We start from the raw sequence: 20250 nt of genomic DNA on the forward strand, positions 1-20250 counted from the left end.
TGGAACATGTTTCCCACAACAAGAATCCATCTTTGCATAACAGAGCTGGTAAGACTTATGAATAAATGTGGAAGACGAACAACGTTGGAATTTTTCTTCCTTGGCTATTCTTTTAATAATAAGCCAGACTCAACAATAAAGACATTCTTGTGGACTGAATTGTGTCCCCTCCCAAGTTCATCGGTGAAGCTCTAACTCCCAATCTGACTGCATTTGGAGATAGGGCTTTTAAGGAGATAATTACAGTTAAATGAGGTCATAAGGGTGGGCCCTAATCCAATATGACTAGTGTCCTTATAAGAAGAGAGACACCAGGGATACCAGTGCAGAGAAAAGGCCATCTGTAAGCCAAGGAGAGGCCACAGGAGAAACCAAGCCTTCCATTACTTTCATCTTAGACTTGTAGCCTCCAGAACTGTGAGAAAATATGTTTCTATTGAAGTTATTCACTCTGTGGTATTTTGTTAAGGCAGCCCTAGCAAACTAGTAAAGACATACAACCCAATTAAAAAAATGGGCAAATGATTTGAATAGACATTTCTCCAGGTAAGACATACTAATGGTCACTAAGGACATGAGAAGATGCTCAACATCATTAGTCATTAGGGAAACGCAAATCCACACCACAGTGAGATACCACTTCATGCCCACTAGGATAGCTATAATCAGAAGCATGGACAATAACAAGTATTGATAAGGATGTGGAGAAATTGGAACCCTTGTACATTACTGGTGGTACTGTAAAATGGTACAGCCACTTGGGAAAATAGTTTGGCAGTTCTTCAAAAAATTAAACATATTTATCATTATGATCCAGCAATTTCACTGCCAGGTATATAGAGAATTGAAAACGTGTTTACACAAAAACTTGTACATAAATACTACTATCTGCATTATTAACAGCCAAAAAGTGGAAACAACCCATCAATCGAAGCCTAAACAAAATGTGGTATATCTAGACAATGAGATATTCACCTATAAAGAAGGAATGAAGTCCTGATTCATGGCTACAACATGGATGAACTCTGAAAATATGCTAAGTGAAAAAAGCCAGACAGCGAAGGCCAGACATTGTCTGACTGGAGTGAATGCAAATGGGTATGTGGTTTCTTTCTGGCATGAGGAATGCGTTCTGGAATTAGCAGTGATGGTTGCATTCTGTGAACATACGAAAATAATTTACAGGATAAGTTTTATAATATGTGAATTTCAATTAAAAAAAAGAATAAGCCGGAATCAGTGTTCTGGATGGTGAACCTGAAGTAAAGGATGAGTGAGATTTTGCCCTGAGCATTAGTAATGCTAATTTGTGAATGAGGCTTTTGTTTTTCCCCCATGAACATGGGTGATGAACGTTATATTTATGTTTATATATATATATATACACACACACATGTATATGTATATACTGCTTCCCCGAAAATAAGACCTAGTCGGACAATCAGCTATAATGCGTCTTTTGAGAGCAAAAGTTAATATAAGACCTGGTATTTATTATATTATTTATTATTATTATACCCGGTCTTATAGTAAAATAAGACCAGGTCTCATATTAAGTTTTGCTCCAAAAGATGCATTAGAGCTGATTGTCTGGCTAGGTCTGATTTTTGGGGAAACATGGTTTTATATATATATATATATATATGTAAATCTAGGTATTGTCTCATTGTTGGTATACATGGGAGAAAAACAAAAATCAGTCACAGTAAAATATTCTCTAAAAATATTATTTCTTAGGCATTGGTTAGCAAAAATTGGGGAAAAAGAACTATTTCTATTAGTGAGATAGAACATTGTAGAAGTTTGAGCCAGATGCTTGTTTTCTGAGCTATCCCTACCTCTGCTGAGAATCACTGTTCCATCAGGTCTGTGAAAATGACAATTATGTTTTTCTGACATCATCCAAAAATCTCTTTAAAAACTTGTGAACAGCACATTATGACCTCGCTCCTGGGGATACACTGCTACTCGAAGTGTAGCCTCACATTGGCAGTGTCAGCATCGTCTAGGAGCTTTTTAGAAATGTATACACCCCCTCATCCCAGACCTACTGAATCAGAAAGTTTGTGTTTTAGAGCTCTCCAGGTAACACGTTTGAGAAGCACTGATCTAGAGAACTTATTAGCAGGAAGCACTAGTGTCTTCCCCACCATCCATATAAACCAGTGATTTTGAGTATGGCTTTCACGCAGATCGTGGTTTCTGAATACCATTTTCACTAAGTGGATCCAAGGCTTTGTACCACATTCCTGCAACTTTTCTCTAAATTTCACATTTCAAAATAAAAATTTTTAAATATTCCAATTGAAAAAGAGAACAGAAGATGACTTGAACAAAAATCACACAGTTCTCCAAAACTGAGGATATGGAACTCAGATTGAGTGTATTTATTTATTATAATCTCCAAAATAATTTCAGTTGGTACAATTGCTTCTTAAAACCATATCACTATCAGGCTCAGAATTTCACAACCAGGCAATTCACAAAAACACTTTAAGCAACAAAACATGCTTAATATTTCTTTGAGAAAGTTTCCTCCAAATGTGTGTACAGCATTATTGGGTGTGACACAAAACTGTTAGAAGGTGACCTTTATGTGCCCAGGTTCTGCACCCCTTATCTTAGACTCTACGTCTGTGAAAGGCTAATTTAACCAATCCTCTCACAGCTCAAAGTAAAGGCCGTTATGGTGCAATCTGTCTTCCTCTTAAATTTTAAAGGATATTCTGTATCATTCCTTAGGAAAGTAAAACTATGCACAATTTCAGGGAGAAAACAAGCTGCTTAGACTTTTAATTTTTCTATTGTACACTTCAACTATGGGTTATTCATTAGACTTTTTAAAATTTGTTACATTTTAAAAAGTGCCAGTTCATGGGGACAAAAGTAGAAAACATTTGCCAGCAGGTTAGATTCTCCTGAAATCAGTTTTCTGGATAAATACATGTAGCCATCTCTAAAAAATTTTCACTGTGCGTTACACATAGTTTGGTAAGAACATCAGTATTTTGGACTGTAATTTTCATGTCTTAAAAGCTATTTTTCTTTATTCTTTTAATAGTGCTAAACTCTTTTTAAAAAAATCTATATCCATTTTATACATATGAGTGTCACTGTGAATGTTCAACACCTTGGCCTGAACTTGTGTGTGAAAAAAATCTAACACCTGCAACTTCATTCAGCTGGTTATACTGGGAGGAGAGGGGTTAGCATAATTTTATTATACCTTGTATTAACAATAAACCTTCTCACAGAGAAGAAAATACTTTAAATACCTTAAATCATATTTACAACAATAAAATTCACATTTCATGCTTTAGTGAGACACTTAAATCATCCATAAGATAGTCCTCATAGTTTATTGAACTAGAGCCCTTCCATACCTGGCCTTCTGCTGTGTGCCAGATATAAAGCCCGTTATGGTATGAAAACAGCAAAACTTCTGCCATCCTCCTGTCAAGTAGAAAACTGAAGGTAGATCTTCCCAGCGATCAAGTTGTGACTAAAATCCTGTGTCACAGAGAGCTGGCAACCAACGTGTTTCAGACCTCAGGAGACATGTGAATCAACTTGATTGTTTGAAAAGTGCTCAAAAACCAGATGTTCTCTAATGTGAGTCATAGGACAAAAGGAGCCCTTCTGAGCACAGCTAAACACGTCACTAATGTGTCTATTGCACAGGAGTGTAAGCTTCCAGAAACAGTGCTGCAGTTCTTTCCTTAGCTACTATATACATTTTTCTGATAAGTTCAGTGTTTCATTGGGAAATGTGACTTGCAGGGAGCTCCCCTTTGGGGCAGGCCCGGCCCTGCTACTCCCTGCAACCTCGTCCACCAGTAAGACACTCTCCGAGTCCTGCCCCTGTGAGGAGTCCGAGGTCTCAGAGATTCTCAAAGTCCTCAGGGAGGTGGTATCTGCTTGAGACAGGCTCATGCCAGGCACACCTGGAAGCAAATTCCTGCCTCCGAGGCTATTTTCGCTGAGGTCTGGCGTGTAAAGGAGGGTCTGAGATGTGCTGCTGATCTCCTTCAGTTCCCGGGACAGGAAGGAGCGAGAGTGGCCGGATATGGCAGAGGAAGTCCTCCTGCTGTCCGAGCAGTGCTGTCCTGGACTATCTCTGTGGGACCCACCGATGCGGCAGAAAAGGCATTTGATCTTCTCGATGGCTTTACTGAGCACTGTCTTCCGCAGGAGGATATATATCCAGGGGTCCAGGATGGGGTTCACAGCAGCGATGCGGATGGCCTGCAAATCGGGATTTTTGCTGATTTCTCGCACTAAATTTGGCTGGTACAACTGGTTGATGAACACTCGGACCTGCGTAAATGAGATGCCCACAATTAGATTTTACCACTAGACAACTGGGGAAACATTTGCACGCAATGTCTAACTTAGCAACATTTGGTAACTGCCCTCTTTTCTGGTAATAAGTGTCAAAAAAAAAAAAGCAGCAGAAGCCTCAGAAAAACCGCTGATGGTACAATCACATTTATGTTTTGAGTTAGTATAACTTTAAATTTTGGTAACTTATGAATATCTTTCCTAGATCAAAGACGGCATATAAAAATGCAATGTGTGTACAGGTAACATATGCATCAAGTTCCCCTGAGAAGCATTTTATTAACTTCATTTCTGAGAGTGCTTTTAAGGTTTTGTAATTCTAATGAAGTATCAATTTTTTTCCTATAGCCATTGATTTCCCTTATCCTAGTTGCCATTATATATATTTAAATGAAACTCATTTTGTTAAGTCAACTAACCATCGAGTCATCACAGACAAGCCCAGAGATTCCTTTATTTTAGAGACTAGGAAGAATATACTGGAAACTTTTAAACCAACATCTGAATCTCCTATGATCCAGAATGACCAGAAAAATTTTTATTTTCTCTCTGAGTCTGTTCCCCAGCGATAATCATCATCTAGTGTTATCAACTCTTCCTTCAAAAACCTGTCCCAGTCTTCTCCCTCTAATTGCATTTCTCATCTGGATTATTGTATCAGCCGGGAAACTAAATTTCCCACCTCCAATTCCTCTCCTTTCCAGTCTATCCTCCAAACTGCCACAAGATTATTTCTTAAATGCAGATCTGATTATGCTACTCAGCTGCTAAACCTTCAATTGAAGGCTCCTTGCTGCTTTTCAACTGTATTTTTGCTTAACAGCTGCCACTCAGTGACTCCATCCTGAAACTCCAATCAGAATCAACTCCTCCCTTGTGCTTGTATAGCATTTGAGCCAGTAAATAGCCAAGTGCTAAAGGAGCATTCTGGACATACCAGCAGGAATGACAGCTCCTTCTAGTGCAGTCTGACCTATTGAAGGCAAGAGGCACATCTGCCAGCCCACTACCGGCCAGGTATGGCTTCAATGAAGTAAACAGAAGGAGACCCTAACAACTTGTTTGCTATTTTGGAGTCTTATTTTTGGCAGTTAAAAATATTTGCTCACTCACATTTTTGCATGCATGTAATCATTTAACAGTAAGCATTTACTGTGTTAGGCATTATGCTAGCTTCTGGGCACAGAGTTCCATTAAGTGCCATAAACTTCTTGAGGGCAGTGAGTAACCTATAGTGTAGAAGACAGGAAGGTAGACCAACTATTGCTGGGGTGATAGGAAATGAAATGGGAGAGGTATGTACTCAGAGGGCACAACTACTCTGGACCTGAATGGGAGCGCATCAGAAGATGCTTCCCCGGGGAGAGGAAGCTTGCACTGAATTTCTGTTTTTGAATTAGTGCACTGAGTTTTGATGGATGAGTGGGAGTTTGTTAAATTTAGAAGGAAGGCTATAACATTTCAAGTAGAGCTAATTTCATGTCCAGTCATGAAAGAATGAAATGATATGCCAACTTCTGGGAACTTCAAATGATTCAATGAAGAGACCATGAATTTGTGTAAACTTAAGGAAGAGTATCATTTTATCCACGAGAGAAAAAAGCACTCTGTTAAATGCACACTCTCAAATTTACCCTTAAAGAGATCTCTTTTTCTCATCAAAAAAAATTTTTGCAACTATGTATGGCAAGGGATGGTAACTAGACTTATTGTGATCACATCACAATATATACAAATATAGAATCACTATGTTGTACATCTGAAAGTAATGTCAATTATATCTCAATAAAAACATACATATTTATAAATTACTCTTATCTAAGGTATTATTATTAGTCTAGCTCTTCTAATTCCACTAGGACCTTTTACATAAAAATCTCACCTGTAATTCATATGAAAATAGTGGTTTTATGATAATTACCACCTGTCTTTAGTAATTATTTAATAATTATTACTTGCCTTTGGTACTTATTTTAGGTGAGGGAGAAGAGGCGAGTCTCAGCCCAGGAAGATGCATCAAAACCATAAAAAGGAGGGAGAACTCACAAAAGCAGAGCTGGAACCATTTAACTAGGGGTGGATATCTCTAACTTTAACAAGACTTGAGGAGATTGCTACCTTCCCTAACAGTATAATTATAATATTCACGGTGTATGAATCATTAAGAAAGAGTAGGGATCTTTTGGAAATATTTATACCATCTGGATAAAAGGAGAAAGTTTAAAACGTTTAAAGAAATTTCATTAATCTGTAAAACTCAACTCATATGAAACTTACTCCTAGATGATGCTAGATCAATGAGATGTCACTGTGTATCTATTTCTTCCGTAACTGGAATTTAGACCTTCATCAGGTACAGGTCCACAATCAAGAAATTGTTATTGTTGTCCACTTGCTGTTCTTTTGTTGTTATTCCTTGGTTTTTTGTTGCAAACCGTGACCTAAAGTGATTTTGGCAGCAAAGCCTAAACTGACGAGATTATGAGGCTATTATAGTTCTGTTGATTCCACTTGGTATGAATATTCCTATGTTTTGCTCCAGAGGTACTGTCTCAGTTCTGATGTAGATATTACATTGTTATACAATATGTTATTAAATTACTTTTCTAAAACCCAAAAATTTCAGAATTCTAAAACACATCTGGTCCTAAATATTTTGGATAAGGGATTATGGTCTTGTAAATCTCATAGAATAAAATGATGAAGTGGGTCTAACTTAGATGAAATTAATACTTTGATCTTTGGAAAACCGCTAAATAAAAATTAAACTAGAGTGAACGAGAGTATATGATGACTTCTCTTAAAATACTTTTAGAAACTCTGCTGGGATAAATGATACTATCAAAAATAAGCAGGACTGATTTTCTCGCTTTACAAAATCTAGTGAAACAAAGCTGCTTGGTTTCTTCCTACCATAATATTTATCGAGGTTCTCACCTGCTCCTGGGCACTGAGAGATTAATTTCCTTTAGGTCTATGGGCCTCTTCTCAGATGAGAGGTTGTGAGGAACTTATCAAGCAAGGTTCCCCACTCTGTTGGTGGCCGACTGGTCTGGGCCCCAGGTCTCCAGATTACCTCTATGTTGGCTGGCTTTCTGTTTAACAGTTATTTCCCAGCAATGGGATAATTGGTGAAAAGCATGAGGCTGACATTTTACTCATATCACATACTATGTTTCGAAGGATAAAAGAAATGATGGATTAAATCTGTTATTATCAGGTCCTCTGTGTCTGTGTGTACTAGGCTCGAGAAACAGCGGGGTTTGTGTGAACTTGAGACTTGCAGCCACTAGGTGGCAGTGTTGCGCCACTTGCGACTTTTTGGTTCCCCAGAAAAGGCCCACAGCCCTCATCTCTAAGACCCTCGTTTAGAACAGAATCTTGGTTAAGTCTGAACTTAGCATTTCTGATGTTTTTTTAACACTTACATGTTTTGTTGCTGGTTGTTTCTCCCACCACTATCTCAAAGAAAACATGGTTACTACTGAAAGGAGGAAAAGTTTTGAACAGTTAAAATGGATATAAAAGGAATGAAATTTGTAGCTATTTAAAGGAATGTATTAGGGGGTAGCATTTTATTTTTTAAATTCCTACGACCTTTTAGAAAAGTCACAGTGTTATAAAAAAAATTTAATAATGGGCTTTCATAATCAAAGATGATGGCAGGCAAGGGAAGAATGATCTCTGAGCCTCACTTCATCCACGGCAGTAATTAATTTTGACTCCTGTAGAAGGCAATGATAGGAAGCCCTATTTTATTAATTAATTGATGGGGAAAGGTATACAAATTTATTAATATGTTTTACATGCATAAAAGTTCACAAAACAGTAACTGAAAGAGCAGACTTATGAGTCTATCTATATACCCTTCTCAACAAAGAAGAGAGGGTTTGAGCTTCAAGGGAGGTCAATTGTGGGAACATAACTAGGAAATACATGGGAGACCTAAGGGCAGATAAGAGTTATTTATTTTTTAGTAAGATTTATGCAGGCTCATCTTGGTACTGGTTCTGTCTCTCATGATAAGGGTCACTCTCCTTCCTCCTCCTGGTCCAGGGGAGGGAGAGAGGAAAGTTAGGCGATGTTCACAAGGGGAAATTTATGCTCTGCTTTTAGGCAGATAAAGGCAGAGAACCAAAGAAGCCCTATTTTAGAGTTCCATGGTGGGGTTTGGGGAGCTTACAATGAACACAAGCCACTGAGCCTAGTTGCTTCATGTTGTTTCAGTAACGGGGACGTTCACAGGGTGGCAAAAAGATGAGTAGGAAAAGCAAAATCCGAAACTCAGGCAAAAACACAATCAAAAGTTGGTTAAATTATTTGAAAAGAATCAAGGCGAATGAGCTTGCATTTGAAGCATGTTTTCAATGGAGAGTGACTTGAAGTGGAAGGAAAAAAAAGACAAAAATGAACAAAAGCTCCACGCAGTTAGTAATGTTTGAAAATACAGCAATCTCTGTCTCACTTTACAGGCTACTTGATTTGCTCTTCCCAAAAGGCAAAACCCTGGATTGTGAGGGAAATATGCACAGCAGCACTTCAATATCATATGGGTGGGCGAAAGCACTTTCTGGAATTCTTGTCCAACAGGCCCTATATTTTACACAAGTAAACATGTTCAGGCAGTTTACAGTGTTGGAAGAGTGTGCTGCTGATAAAACAGAACCTCTGTGTCGGGGAAAACACCATAAAAAAATTCACTGAGTACAAACAACAAATATAATCTATTGCAATTTTAGAAGTCAGTCTATATTTTAGTAGCTGCAGATTTATGCTTGTGGTTTATTGTTAATATTGGCATACATTACAATCTTCTCAACTTCTTGAGGATGACTAGAGATTAGGGTGCAGACGCATAGGAACGTAACTTGGAGAAAATATGATAAATTCAACAGAAGATGTGATGACAGCAAAGCTATACACTGTAGACACCCAAGCTTTGGAATCAAACCAACTTCTATTCAGATGCTGCTTCTGCTCCTTATTACATATTTGTTGGCTGTCGTCACTTTTTGGTAACCCATATGTAGAAACTTGGCCACTGTGGAACATATCAGTAATTTGAAAACCACAGCTTAGAGGTAGCTTTGGGGGACAGTTAATGTCATGGTATCAGACACATGCACTTCCTGTTTAACCTGTTGGCAGGGAATGGTTAACTGGAAAACAATGATTACATTTTGATTAGACTGATTTTCAGTAACTGACTGTCAAGGTAGAAATGCTTTCCAACAAATGGGAAGATCCTGTAATTGGATTTGTGTGTGTATGCTACTTGTTCTGTTTCAAGCACATAAAAGGAATTATCTGTGTGTGCTCAGTTATCTGACTTGGGAAGAGTCCCAAATTGACACAGCTGTTACTAGAAATTCTTACCACTTTTTTTTTTTTTTTTTTTAGTGACAAAAAAATATATATCTTTAAGTAAAGGATAGTGGAGTTCTTGACTGGGTGGTTCGAGCTCGGTTCTCCTTCCTTCTGGGTCACTAACTGGCCAGTTATTGCAGGCAAGTTACTTAATCTCTACAGGTCAGTCTCTACATTGAAAATCTATTTCTGAAGTTTTTGTTTTGTTTTTTTTTTTAACTCTAACTTTCAACATTCTACTAGGAGACTGTAAGAATCACTTCAGCTCTGGGGAAAAGAAATCTTGTTAGTAGATAGTAGTTCAATAAAACCAAGCCTTGGCAGGTCAGCAACGCATGGTGAAAAGAGCATTAGACTAGGACTCACCCACAGCCACCCGGTAAGTTGCATAATAATATAAATTCTTCATTTGCAGTTGAGGGAATTGAAGTGCAGAAAGAGTGAAACTATTGGCCAGCCCTATTGACTCCTGACAGCTTTTTTCAATGAGGTACCCCCCCATGTGGAGACACCTTACTTTTATGTTAGCCTGCAGTTTTCAAGGTACTATTAATAGGTCTGCAATTTTGTGTTATGACTAAAAAACTGCTTTTAGCAATTGCTATTTTTTAAACTTAGCCAAATTTATTTGAAAAATAATCAAATCCTTCAGGGTCTGCTGTAATAGTACCCAAAGTATGACATTACTCTTGTTATCTATAGATATGATTTCTACTCATCTGAAATCCCATCAGCTGTTTTTATGACTCCACTTCCAGTTGCCTGCAGTAAACCAAAGTGTATCTATTTATGCAGTTTTCATCTGCCCTAATAAACCTTTGCTGATCCAATACTGGTGAAGGATTTATACAATTAGTTTATGGTAAGCAACCAAATAAACATTCACAGGAAGCTATTTTCCTAAAGACCTAAGTTTCAGGCAGAAGATTAATCAAATTGGCCGTTCTACCCCTAACAGAGATGAACACTTGTTACTTCAGAGTAAGAAAAAAAGAAAATAAAAGAAACAAGTAAGCAATAAACACAGCCAGGTTTGCAGGGGTGGGGGGGTTGGGGGGGTGGGGGGTTGGGGGGGAGGGAGGGGAGAAGGGGGGATGCCTTTCCAAATCTTACAGTTAACTGTTTGGACCTGAGGCAAAAGATTTGCTTATAATTGTTATTTTAACATTAGTAATGGCAAACTTAGGCACCAGAAGTTGATCTAGCTACAGAATTTAATGCCGAACCTTATGAGGCTGTCGTGCTTGCATATTTCTAAAAAATGCAATCCCTTTTATTTATCTTAAGTGTATACTCTTTCATTTCTTCAGCTTCTTCCATATTTAAAAAAAATCCAGAGGTTGGATATAAACAGAAGAATAGACAAAATGACAAGAACCACTGTCCCACTAAATCTTGTAAAATGATCCTTGTAGATTGCACTCACACCTTCTCTGTTCATTGATTACAACTCCCTTTATAAAATTTTGCAAGTTCAGCACAGTTCCTTGTATCCACAACTAATTTCCCAACCTTTCTCAAATTTCCATTCCAAGCTCTATTTGAGAAACATATGTATGTTGGATAACAAATTAAAATTTACTTCTGCTAAACTCAATTATCAACTGCTCTTTAAGAGCCACTGTAGTTTTTCCTTCTCTGGTGTCCAAAAGACAAAAACTGGGCTTTTTTTGGTCCTTTTTGGGACTGCCTGCTTTCCTTATATATTCTATCAAGCTTTCTGAAATTCCAAGTAAACTATATTTGCTCTATTAGCCTTCCTAATCCTTTTAAATGCGTCGAAGGGTTTGATTTTCCTCAAATAGGATTAGCAGCCAACTTGATAAAGTTAAGAAAAGAGATGCTTCATTCGTTTTCTTGGAACTGAAGATAGGTCCGACTGTTTTAAATGTCAGAGTTCAGAAACTTTAAGCCTAAATTACAATAGGAATATGAGAAACATGAAAATCCAAGAGAGTTGTAAGAGGAAGCCAAGGAAGACTATAGTTGTGGATTAAGTTTCCCTTTTAATTCTTTCACTAATTACTAAACTGTGGGTGGATGGATAGTATAATGAGTTCATTGCATATCATTAATTTACAACTCAGTTGATTCTGAAATTAGGTTTTGGAAGCCAAAACTAAAGGCTAAAAACTGAAGCTATTACTACTTGTATGATTCCTTATTACTTACAAAGGTATATTAGAGCTTCACTCTGTGATTAGTTCTTAACTGAGCCAATTTTTAATTTTCAGGGTAAAATTACTTACTATCCACTACATGTTATGGACTTTATATAGAATGGACAGTATTTGTTAGTTAAAATATGGTTAATTTGCAAACCACAAATATAGCTCGTATAATTTCTTGCCTCTAACTTCTCCAATAATTTCAAAGGCTTTTTGATAAATGACCCTGCACCACAGAGCCAGGTCTGCCACTTCAGCCAATAAGATGAATTATGCATTTTATGCCTCTCTAGATGCTGGAAGAAAACAATTCATCTGTGACTGTATAATCAATAGCTTCACATGCTTACCTCCAACTACAACACATTTAAAAAGTACGTGCGTGTTGCTAACCTTCCAGTTCTAATTCCTCTGTTCTTTAAAGTGGATATTCTGTAAATAACAACCACTCACTTTGTCATTTATGGTTCTGTAAAACATAAGGCAGAGGCCAGACAGAGAAGGGAGCCCTAGCAGGAGCTGTGTCATCTCTTCCAAAATCTCACTTTATTCTGAGTTGCCATTACACATAGTAAAATATATTTATGTGGCTCAAGTGTGACTTAACTCTGTAAATTATATTGGGTCCTGGAATGGTTTAGAGGCCCTTCTGGCCAATTATATTTACTTCTGTTTATACAAATTGGCAAGAAGCTACTGTATGCTGGCTCTCAGCCACCTCTAAGTTCCTTCCATGTACAGTCACTCTTATCAGAAATATAATACTTTTATATTAAATATCCCTGGACAGTACTAATAAGGGAAAGAAAGGAATAATAGACCATTACATTTATTTTCTCTTGCTCCCAATCAGCATAAGAAAGAAGTCATCTCTTGAGTTGGTAATTTAGAATTTCCAGGAATGCAGTGTTTTGAGAGATGAAAAAACTCAGAACTAGTTGCTTTTAAGAGATACTCTAAAGTATTCTGCATCTGCCCATTGGTTTCTGGTGCATTCCATTTTAATGACAAGCAAAGTGGAGAACTAGATAGGCTTTCAGCCTTACTGCTTATACAACATTTTAAAAGTTAATCCAGACACAATTTTAAAAGAAGGTGATGTCCTAAAAATGAAGTGTACCAAAACTCAAACACACACACTGTACAAAAGCCAAAATTAGAATCATTCTAGAAGGGAGACATGATGTAATACTACAGGGTTTGGAGGCAGAGAAGTCTGTTTCATCACAAGACACAGAGTTTGGACTGCACTTCTCAGTTGTTGAGAATTCATATTCAATAACCCATGTCCATCAGCCTGCCCTTAATAGCACCCCTGAGAAACTTTGCTTTTCTGGTCACTACAGAGAAGGAAGCAGCCTGAGTCTGGGCCATGCCCTGTTTTGGAACTGTAACCCATACCTACAGTGAGATGTTCTCCCAGTCACACCATGGTAAAGAACAGGGAATCTAGCTCCACAGTGTAGTTGTGTTAGATTATTTTAAGCAAGTCACTTCCTATGGAAAGTGAGGGTGTTAGACTAAAAAGCATTTAATATGTCTTCTAGCTCTAAATTCTATATAATCCAAACCCCCAAATCCTACATAAATCAAAACACCCCAAATCCTACTGCTGGAAGGAATGATGTACACCAAAAGACATCACCACCCCTGACGTTTTAAATTCTGCTGTTCACAGTGTGGAGGATGGGCTAAGTCACACTGCAGCGGTTTCCCCTCCACATCTGACAGAAAGGCAGGAGTTCCCGGAAGGCTCAAGGCCCTTGTCAGGCAGCAAGGGGTAGGGACTGTCCCGGGACTGAAAGGAAACTGGGCTTTCGGGGAAAGAAATTCGGGGGCGTAGGGGAAATGCACCCGCTACGTCTCGTTAGGGAGGCGACCTGAAAGGAGATTCGGTCAGCTCTGAGAAGCCGAGAGTGGCGATCTCAGCCAGGACCAGGAGGAGACACCTGGAGGAGACGCCCACTACCAAGGCATGAGAGGGAAAGCGGGGAGCCGGAGCCACAGGAGGGAGGTGGATGCGGGAGAAGGGCCGAGTGGGGCCACTCACCACCAGCGGGATGGAGCAGATGAGCACCACCAGGGAGGTGGCGATGAGTAAGATGACCATCTGGATCTCGGCGCCCGCTATGCGGCGGAAGCTCCGGCGGCGGCGAAAGTCGCTGAGGCGCGGCAGGGCCGGGGAGGCGGCAGCCGAGTTGCCCCGGCAAGAGGCCAAGGCTAAGGCTGCGGCGGCCACCGCGTGGTGCTGCTCGGTGCCCAGCGAGGTGCGGCGCATGAACTGGCGGTGCATACGGAGCAGCGCGCCGCACACCAACACGTTGCAGAGCACGGTGGCCAGAATGAGGAAGGAGCTGAAGCCCGCGTACATGTAGGAGAAGGCGGCGTGCGCCGTCACGTTGGTGGTCCAGTCGATGAAGCACCAGGTGTCGGGGTACTGCAGCCGCGAGCTGCCGAGGCCCATGTTGGGCAGCGCGCAGAAGAGCACGTTGGACGCATAGACCGCGAAGAGCGTGAGGCCCGCCAGCCGCTTGTCCACGTAGTGGCTGTAGAAGTAGGCGTGGTTGATGGCCAGGTAGCGCTCGATACTCATGGCACAGATGATGCTGAGGCCCGACAGGCCAAAGAAGAGCAGGATGAAGGTACTGTACTCGCACAGCGCCTGGCCGCCGGGCCACTGTCCCTTCATGTACGTGGCGATGGTCACTGGGCTCACCAGCAATGTGCCCAGCAAGTCAGTGACCGCCAGCCCGCATACCAACGTGTAGAAGGTCGTCTCCTTCTGCTCCTTGCGCGATTTGCATAGAACGACGATGGCCACCACGTTGCCCACCACCCCAAAAATGAACATCACCGCCGGGATGGTCACCGAGCTGTTCGGGTTGAAGGAGGCGGACGCATTGGTCTGAGGTGTGGACATGGCGATGGCTGGTGGTACGGAGCCTTGAAATGCGAGGCTGGGTCTGGGGGTGGTAAGAGAGAGACAAAGGCGCGGTAAGAGGAAATTACGACTTGCAAGGTGTCAGACCCCCGCCCAAGAAACAATATGCTGATGAGACAAGGGGAGCAACTCGATTCTACATTAGCCACTTGCCAACTGCGGCTACCGAAATCTCCAGTTTCGGATACGTCTTGCCAGCAGTACCACTCTACTGGCTTTAGTATTTATAAGTTGATACTGCCATTCTCTCTTCCTCCCCCAAACCCAACTTCACTACCAAGATGAACAAGACGTATCTCAAGGGAAAAGTGGCTCGCTCTAATTCCCGACAGAGTCTGAGTCAAAATTCTCATTGAAAACGAATTATGAAAGACAATTTGGAGAGCGCGCTCTCTTCTCCCTGGCTCCGCTCCTGGAACACCCACCCACTGCTCTCTGCCCAGACCCCGCCAACCCCATCTCACCTGTGGGGACCGCGGCGGTGGAAGCAGCGTGAGCCCCCAGCGTCAAGCCTCAGATGCCCCGGACACTCCACTAACCTGCCTGTAGCCTCCTCCCGCGCAATGTGGAGCTTGCCAAGTCTTTGCCTTCTCAGAGCCGGGTCTCGGTGGCTACCAATTTTCTGAAACTGGAGTCAGTGTACAGCTTTCAAAACACTGGGGAACCAGAAGGGCAGTGGCATGGGTCAGTGAAGTCTGCTCTTGGATTTCTTTCGTTCTTTCTTGCTATTTTTCCGTTCCTTCCAAGAATATCCAAGCTTTGCGGAGCCCGCAAGTCCCGTCCGTGTCCGTACAGACTTCAGGTGTGCGGTCGATCGCGCAGGTGGCACTGAGCCTCAGTCCCCGGCTCGGGCCGCCCTCCTCCACAATCCTGGGCAGCGTGAGCGGCTATTGGGGTTGGCGGCTGCCGCTGAGGCCGCTTCTGGCGCCCTGTTGGCGGCTTGAGGTCCTCTGGGCCAGAGGCTCTGACCTGACACCGTTCATCTTCTTCCTCTCGGGATGCCGGGTCTCGAGCTGCGCTCTTGCCCTTGTAGCCTCTGTACAAACTTTTCTCTTGCTTCAAGTTTCCCTGGCGGAGGCGGGGACACTCTGCGCGGCCCGGACGCCCATTGGTCGGATGGGAAGGGGCGGGGCGCGCCCTCCCTCCTCTGCGCCCCGAAGTAGCTGAGCTGGAAGGGCGGGGCTCCGGGCTGTGCGGGTCCCACCGGGCCGCGTGGGGACGTTCTCCGCGGCTTCCCCGCCCTGCTCCCGCGGGAGTCGTGGAAACAGGTCCCGGCGCCTCAGGCCAAGTGGGCGCTGTAGGCAGGGAGCCTGGGAAGCTGGTGCTCTCCCGGGCACCCGCATAGCTGCTGTGAACTCGGCATCCAGGGGGGACAGCTCTGAAACCAGCATCTCTGCCTCGCTGCCTCCTGCTCCGAGTGGACTATTTCTCACACCGCCTACACGCGCGTCGCAACATCTGGGTGCTGGGAAGGGAGGTCAACTGTTTTAGGACTCCACCTTGGAGCGGCTGAGGTGTGTGTACGCGCGCGCACTCGCGGCCCCAGGAGGAGAAGCAGGGATTAGTATAGTAGGGATGAGCACAGATGTGTGTGTATGCGCGCGCAGCACCCGGGCACAAGTAGGGTGCACGCAGCGGACGGGGTGGGTGCGTGGGTACGAGGCTTGGGCAGGGGAAAAAATGAAGAAGTCATGCTCTCACGATAAATGGAGTTAGTTGGCAGTGCCCAGGCTGTGCAGCGCTCTATAGGGCAGCCCCAGGCAAAACAAACAAACAAACCCCAGCAACCTCTCTCCGTAGGCCGGTCGTCTGTATCACATGGGAGAGTTAGTGAGCGTGGGACAGCTGCCTGTCTAAGCGCTTAGACTTTCCCCTCCTGGGGACTTCTCCGCCCAGTAGGGACGGTTAAACTAAGCTCTGTGCCTTAGTGCTTGTCACATTAGACACCTTCACCATGAATCCTTTGAAAGGCTCATGCGGGGTGAGACAGGGATTTGAAAGTCATGCGTGTAAAGGAATTCTCCCGTCATTACCTCCATGATTAACTCTTGGAAAAGCCCATTTGCTTTATCTTTTTTCTTTGAATTATAGTTTGACTTCTTTTGTGGTGGGAACAGTTTTTCTGTATACCCATTATTCACTCCTTTCTGCTATATTTCCTAAAATCAGAACTGAAAACAGACAAAGAAGATTGTAAAACTTTATGGTGTAATTATAACTGCTTCACCATTTTTTTTTAAAACCTTAAAGTGAGACTGGTGTGGGCCTTCATACAGTTTAAATTCCTGGAAAAACACACATTTGTTAGCCAATGTAAAAAGAATTGATGGCGATTGGTCCTTTTCTCGGGGTCTTTTCTTAATCACCACTATAACAACTTCTGTTGCCTATGCTTCCTTTGAGTAGTAATGTCGAGGATGGGGATCGTGTCAGCACTGAAAACAAATCAACTCTAGAAACAGGAAACTGTACACTCTACCCCCGCCCTCCCCCGTTCTTCCCTAACCACATTGCATCACTGTCCCCTGTCAGGTGGTTGTCAGTAAATATATGAAGGGGAGGTGGGAAGTTCCACCTATACTCATTTTCTGCTAATAAAAATATTTTTCCAGTTTTCGTTCTATTTGAAGTTCCTAAAATGGAGAACAATTAGGATTGGTACATATTTTAATATAAAATAAAGAGTATGTTAAACATAAAAACTGAGTCACACTGCTGAGATAATTACATAATAATCTGCGATAGTGTATATTACAGGCTTTAGCATGTTATTGATAAATTGTGCTTGTTATTAACGGTGTTTTTCTTACCAGTCCTTTAAATGTTCTTTCCGCAGTAGCTTTAGGAAGATAAAAATAAATAAGCATCCAGGACACAAGACTAAAACAATATAATGAGGTTTAGCTGTATCCTCTTTTGGTGAGTGAGTTTTTTTTTGTTGTTGTTGTTTTTTTAAGATTTTGTTGGGGAAGGGGAACAAACTTTATTGGGGAACAGTGTGTATTTCCAGGACTTTTTGCAAGTCAAGTTGTTGAACTTTTCAATCTTAGCTGTGGAGGGTACAGCTCAGCTCCAGGTCCAGTTGCCCTTGTTAGTTGCAGGGGGCACAGCCCACCATTCCTTGCAGGACTCAAGGAGTTGAACTGGCAACCTTGTGGTTGAGAGCCCACTGACCAATGTGGGAATCGAACTGGCAGCCTTAGGCGTTAGGAGCACGGAGCTCCAAGGGCCTGAGCCACCAGGCCGGCCCCACTGGTGAGCGATTCTTAAAGCTTAAGTTTAGCCTTGGGAAGTAGAAGTCGAAGATTTGGGAAACAAATCATTCTTAATTTGAATAAAACTGGGACAGTATAGTTCAATTTCCCTCACACTCTACTGGGAATCTACACTGCAAAAGGAAATGAATTGCCAAGATTATGTGAGCAATTTTTGTCACTGTTTTTATATTTTCAATGAAGAGCTTTTTATTCTAAACATTGTTTTCTATCCTCCCCTGCAGTTTCTGTCTCAATCCCTACTTCTCTGCACTGGAAGACCCTGGTTCAATTCTTCAGAACTGTCATTAAATCCTCTCATAAGGTTTGAACTAGTCTAAGAACGGCCTGTGTGATCAGTTTGATTGCTCTCTCTAGTTCTAATTTGATTACTATTTTGAGTAAACACCATAAGGTGGGAACCTGTTTAAAAGCAAAGGCTACTTGGGGGCTATCAGCCACATTCTTTTGGACTGGGTTGAACCTTCGTTGGGTCGAGGGAATGGGTAAGCAAGGGGATAATTCTTGGGAGGAAGGCAGCCGGTTGAATCAGATCTGGTCTGGACCCCTTACTAAGCCAAAGCTGGCCAGCTCTTAGAACATTCCTAAAGCCCTAACATTCATGTAGCAAAGCCTGTGCCAATTGTGTTTGTTCTCTGTCTTTCATGACAGGCCATGTGGATACTCATAACAGTGAGAAGGGCATCTAGCTGTTGCAAATAACACAGGGCCCTTGGACACCTCCACCTTCCACAGGCTCACCCAGTTGGTTCAGTGGATTACACGAGTGCCATTCACCTGACCTTGGGCATGAAAAATCCACAATTGTGTTTGTAGCCCTAATAATTGCCCTCCTATTTTAATGGTGCATTTCAAATGTGTGCTCTCCTAATTATTTTCATTTTCTAAGCATGAATTTTATGCTGAGTCTAGTGTGTGGAGTTGTTACACATGTCAGTACTGTGATTAACTCCCCAACGTCTTCATGTGGTGATAAATGACTGCTGAGGAGGCTGGTTGCCACCAAGTGATTGCTTCAGGCTGCCTCCTTCTCTGATAATTACACTCCTCAAAGTGATGGCTTTCTTCCTTTTTTTTTCTCCCCCCCCCTTTTTTTTCTCCAAACAAATGTTTCCACTGCACACCCATTGTGGATTGGACTAATGAGCAAAGAAAATGGATTATTTTCTTACTGTTGCTCATTTTCGAAGATACAGGTGGAGGAATAAAGCCTTATGATTTCAGGCAGAAGATGGACATTCTGATTATATTTCAGTTTCTTCTCACACCCTGTGAATTGCTGTATATTTTAGCACTTCAGAAAATACACAGACAATCCCTGGTTTAATCACCAACAGCGGCATCATCTGTAGCTTGTTTACTACTTTCCATAGCATTTTCATGTTGCTGTGATCTTATGAGTAATCTCCTGAGGGTGTTAGGTAGCTGTGATGCAGAATCCTGTTTCCATTTCCTCTTGAACACATAACTGTATGTTATGTCTCATACTTGTGGTTAGGTGAAGCCCGTGTGACTGGATTTCAGCCAATGGAATACAGGTAGAAGTGATTGTCATGCAGGGAGTCACGTGGGGCGGCCCGCAGGGTGTCTGGTCCTGTTCCCCACATAAGAACACAGGACACGGTGAGGTCAAAAAGGAACACCCACGGAGCCATAGGTAGGGGAGTCATACCACTATAGTCTTGCAGGCAGCTGGGTTGGAGACACAGGAAGCAGGAGCCACACTGTCTGCAACCTGCTGTCAACTTCTCTGCAATCTGCAACCCTCACTCTGCCATGCTAGCTGCAATCCATGCTTGCTAGCTCAGCCCCCATCTTCTTGCTAGCCCCCATTTTCTGCTAGCAGTAGCCACACAGTTATATTAATGGCCAGTGGCTCACTGGTTACAGCTGACGGCCAACTAGCCACAGCTGATGGCCATCCAATCACAGTTGATAGCCATTTACTACCCTAGTGAGCACCTTTCCATGTGAGGCCGAGAGCCTGGAACCTGCACTCCTGGCTCTGACCCCACAGATGTGTGCCACTTCTAGGCCTGGTCTCTAAAAGACCCTGATTCCCTATGGTCTCTGTCTTCTATCTTCTCTCAACAAGATACAAGGCCCTGGTGTACTGCAGAGCCATAAGATAGAAAGTGACTGGGTCCATGAATGTCTG

General features: G+C 42.1%; 1 protein-coding gene and 1 long non-coding RNA gene across 3 annotated transcripts; one reads left to right on the forward strand and one right to left on the reverse strand.

Moving 5' to 3' along the window:
• Positions 1–2358: 2358 nt before the first annotated feature.
• Positions 2359–15854, reverse strand: PTGER4 (prostaglandin E receptor 4). Of its 2 annotated transcripts, none has more exons than XM_019737310.2 (3): positions 15357–15854; positions 13927–14839; positions 2359–4317 (listed from the first exon to the last, which is right to left on the reverse strand). In XM_019737310.2, the coding sequence occupies exons 2-3, from the start codon at positions 14794–14796 to the stop codon at positions 3727–3729; spliced, it is 1461 nt and encodes a 486-aa protein (XP_019592869.1). In that variant the 5' UTR covers positions 14797–14839; positions 15357–15854; the 3' UTR covers positions 2359–3726. The 2 variants fall into 2 exon arrangements, with proteins under 2 accessions (XP_019592869.1, XP_019592867.1); XM_019737308.2 differs by having other exon boundaries at positions 15282–15854.
• A 126-nt stretch (positions 15855–15980) lies between these two features.
• Positions 15981–19714, forward strand: LOC141570716 (uncharacterized). The gene is made up of 3 exons (XR_012495159.1): positions 15981–16331; positions 17654–17736; positions 18317–19714. It is a non-coding gene; the product is annotated as an uncharacterized LOC141570716 (long non-coding RNA).
• The last annotated feature ends 536 nt before the right edge of the window (positions 19715–20250 follow it).

The sequence above is a fragment of the Rhinolophus sinicus genome, linkage group LG03, assembly GCF_036562045.2.
Source record: "Rhinolophus sinicus isolate RSC01 linkage group LG03, ASM3656204v1, whole genome shotgun sequence".
NCBI classification, from domain to species: domain Eukaryota; kingdom Metazoa; phylum Chordata; class Mammalia; order Chiroptera; family Rhinolophidae; genus Rhinolophus; species Rhinolophus sinicus.

Bases quoted from the DNA above. Each gene is read 5' to 3' on its own strand.
- PTGER4 (XM_019737310.2), bottom strand. From the start codon at position 14,796: ATGTCCACACCTCAGACCAATGCGTCCGCCTCCTTCAACCCGAACAGC. The intron at 4,318-13,926 runs GTGAGTGGCCCC...TCATTTACGCAG, and splicing joins TCTGCTCCATCCCGCTGGTG to GTCCGAGTGTTCATCAACCA.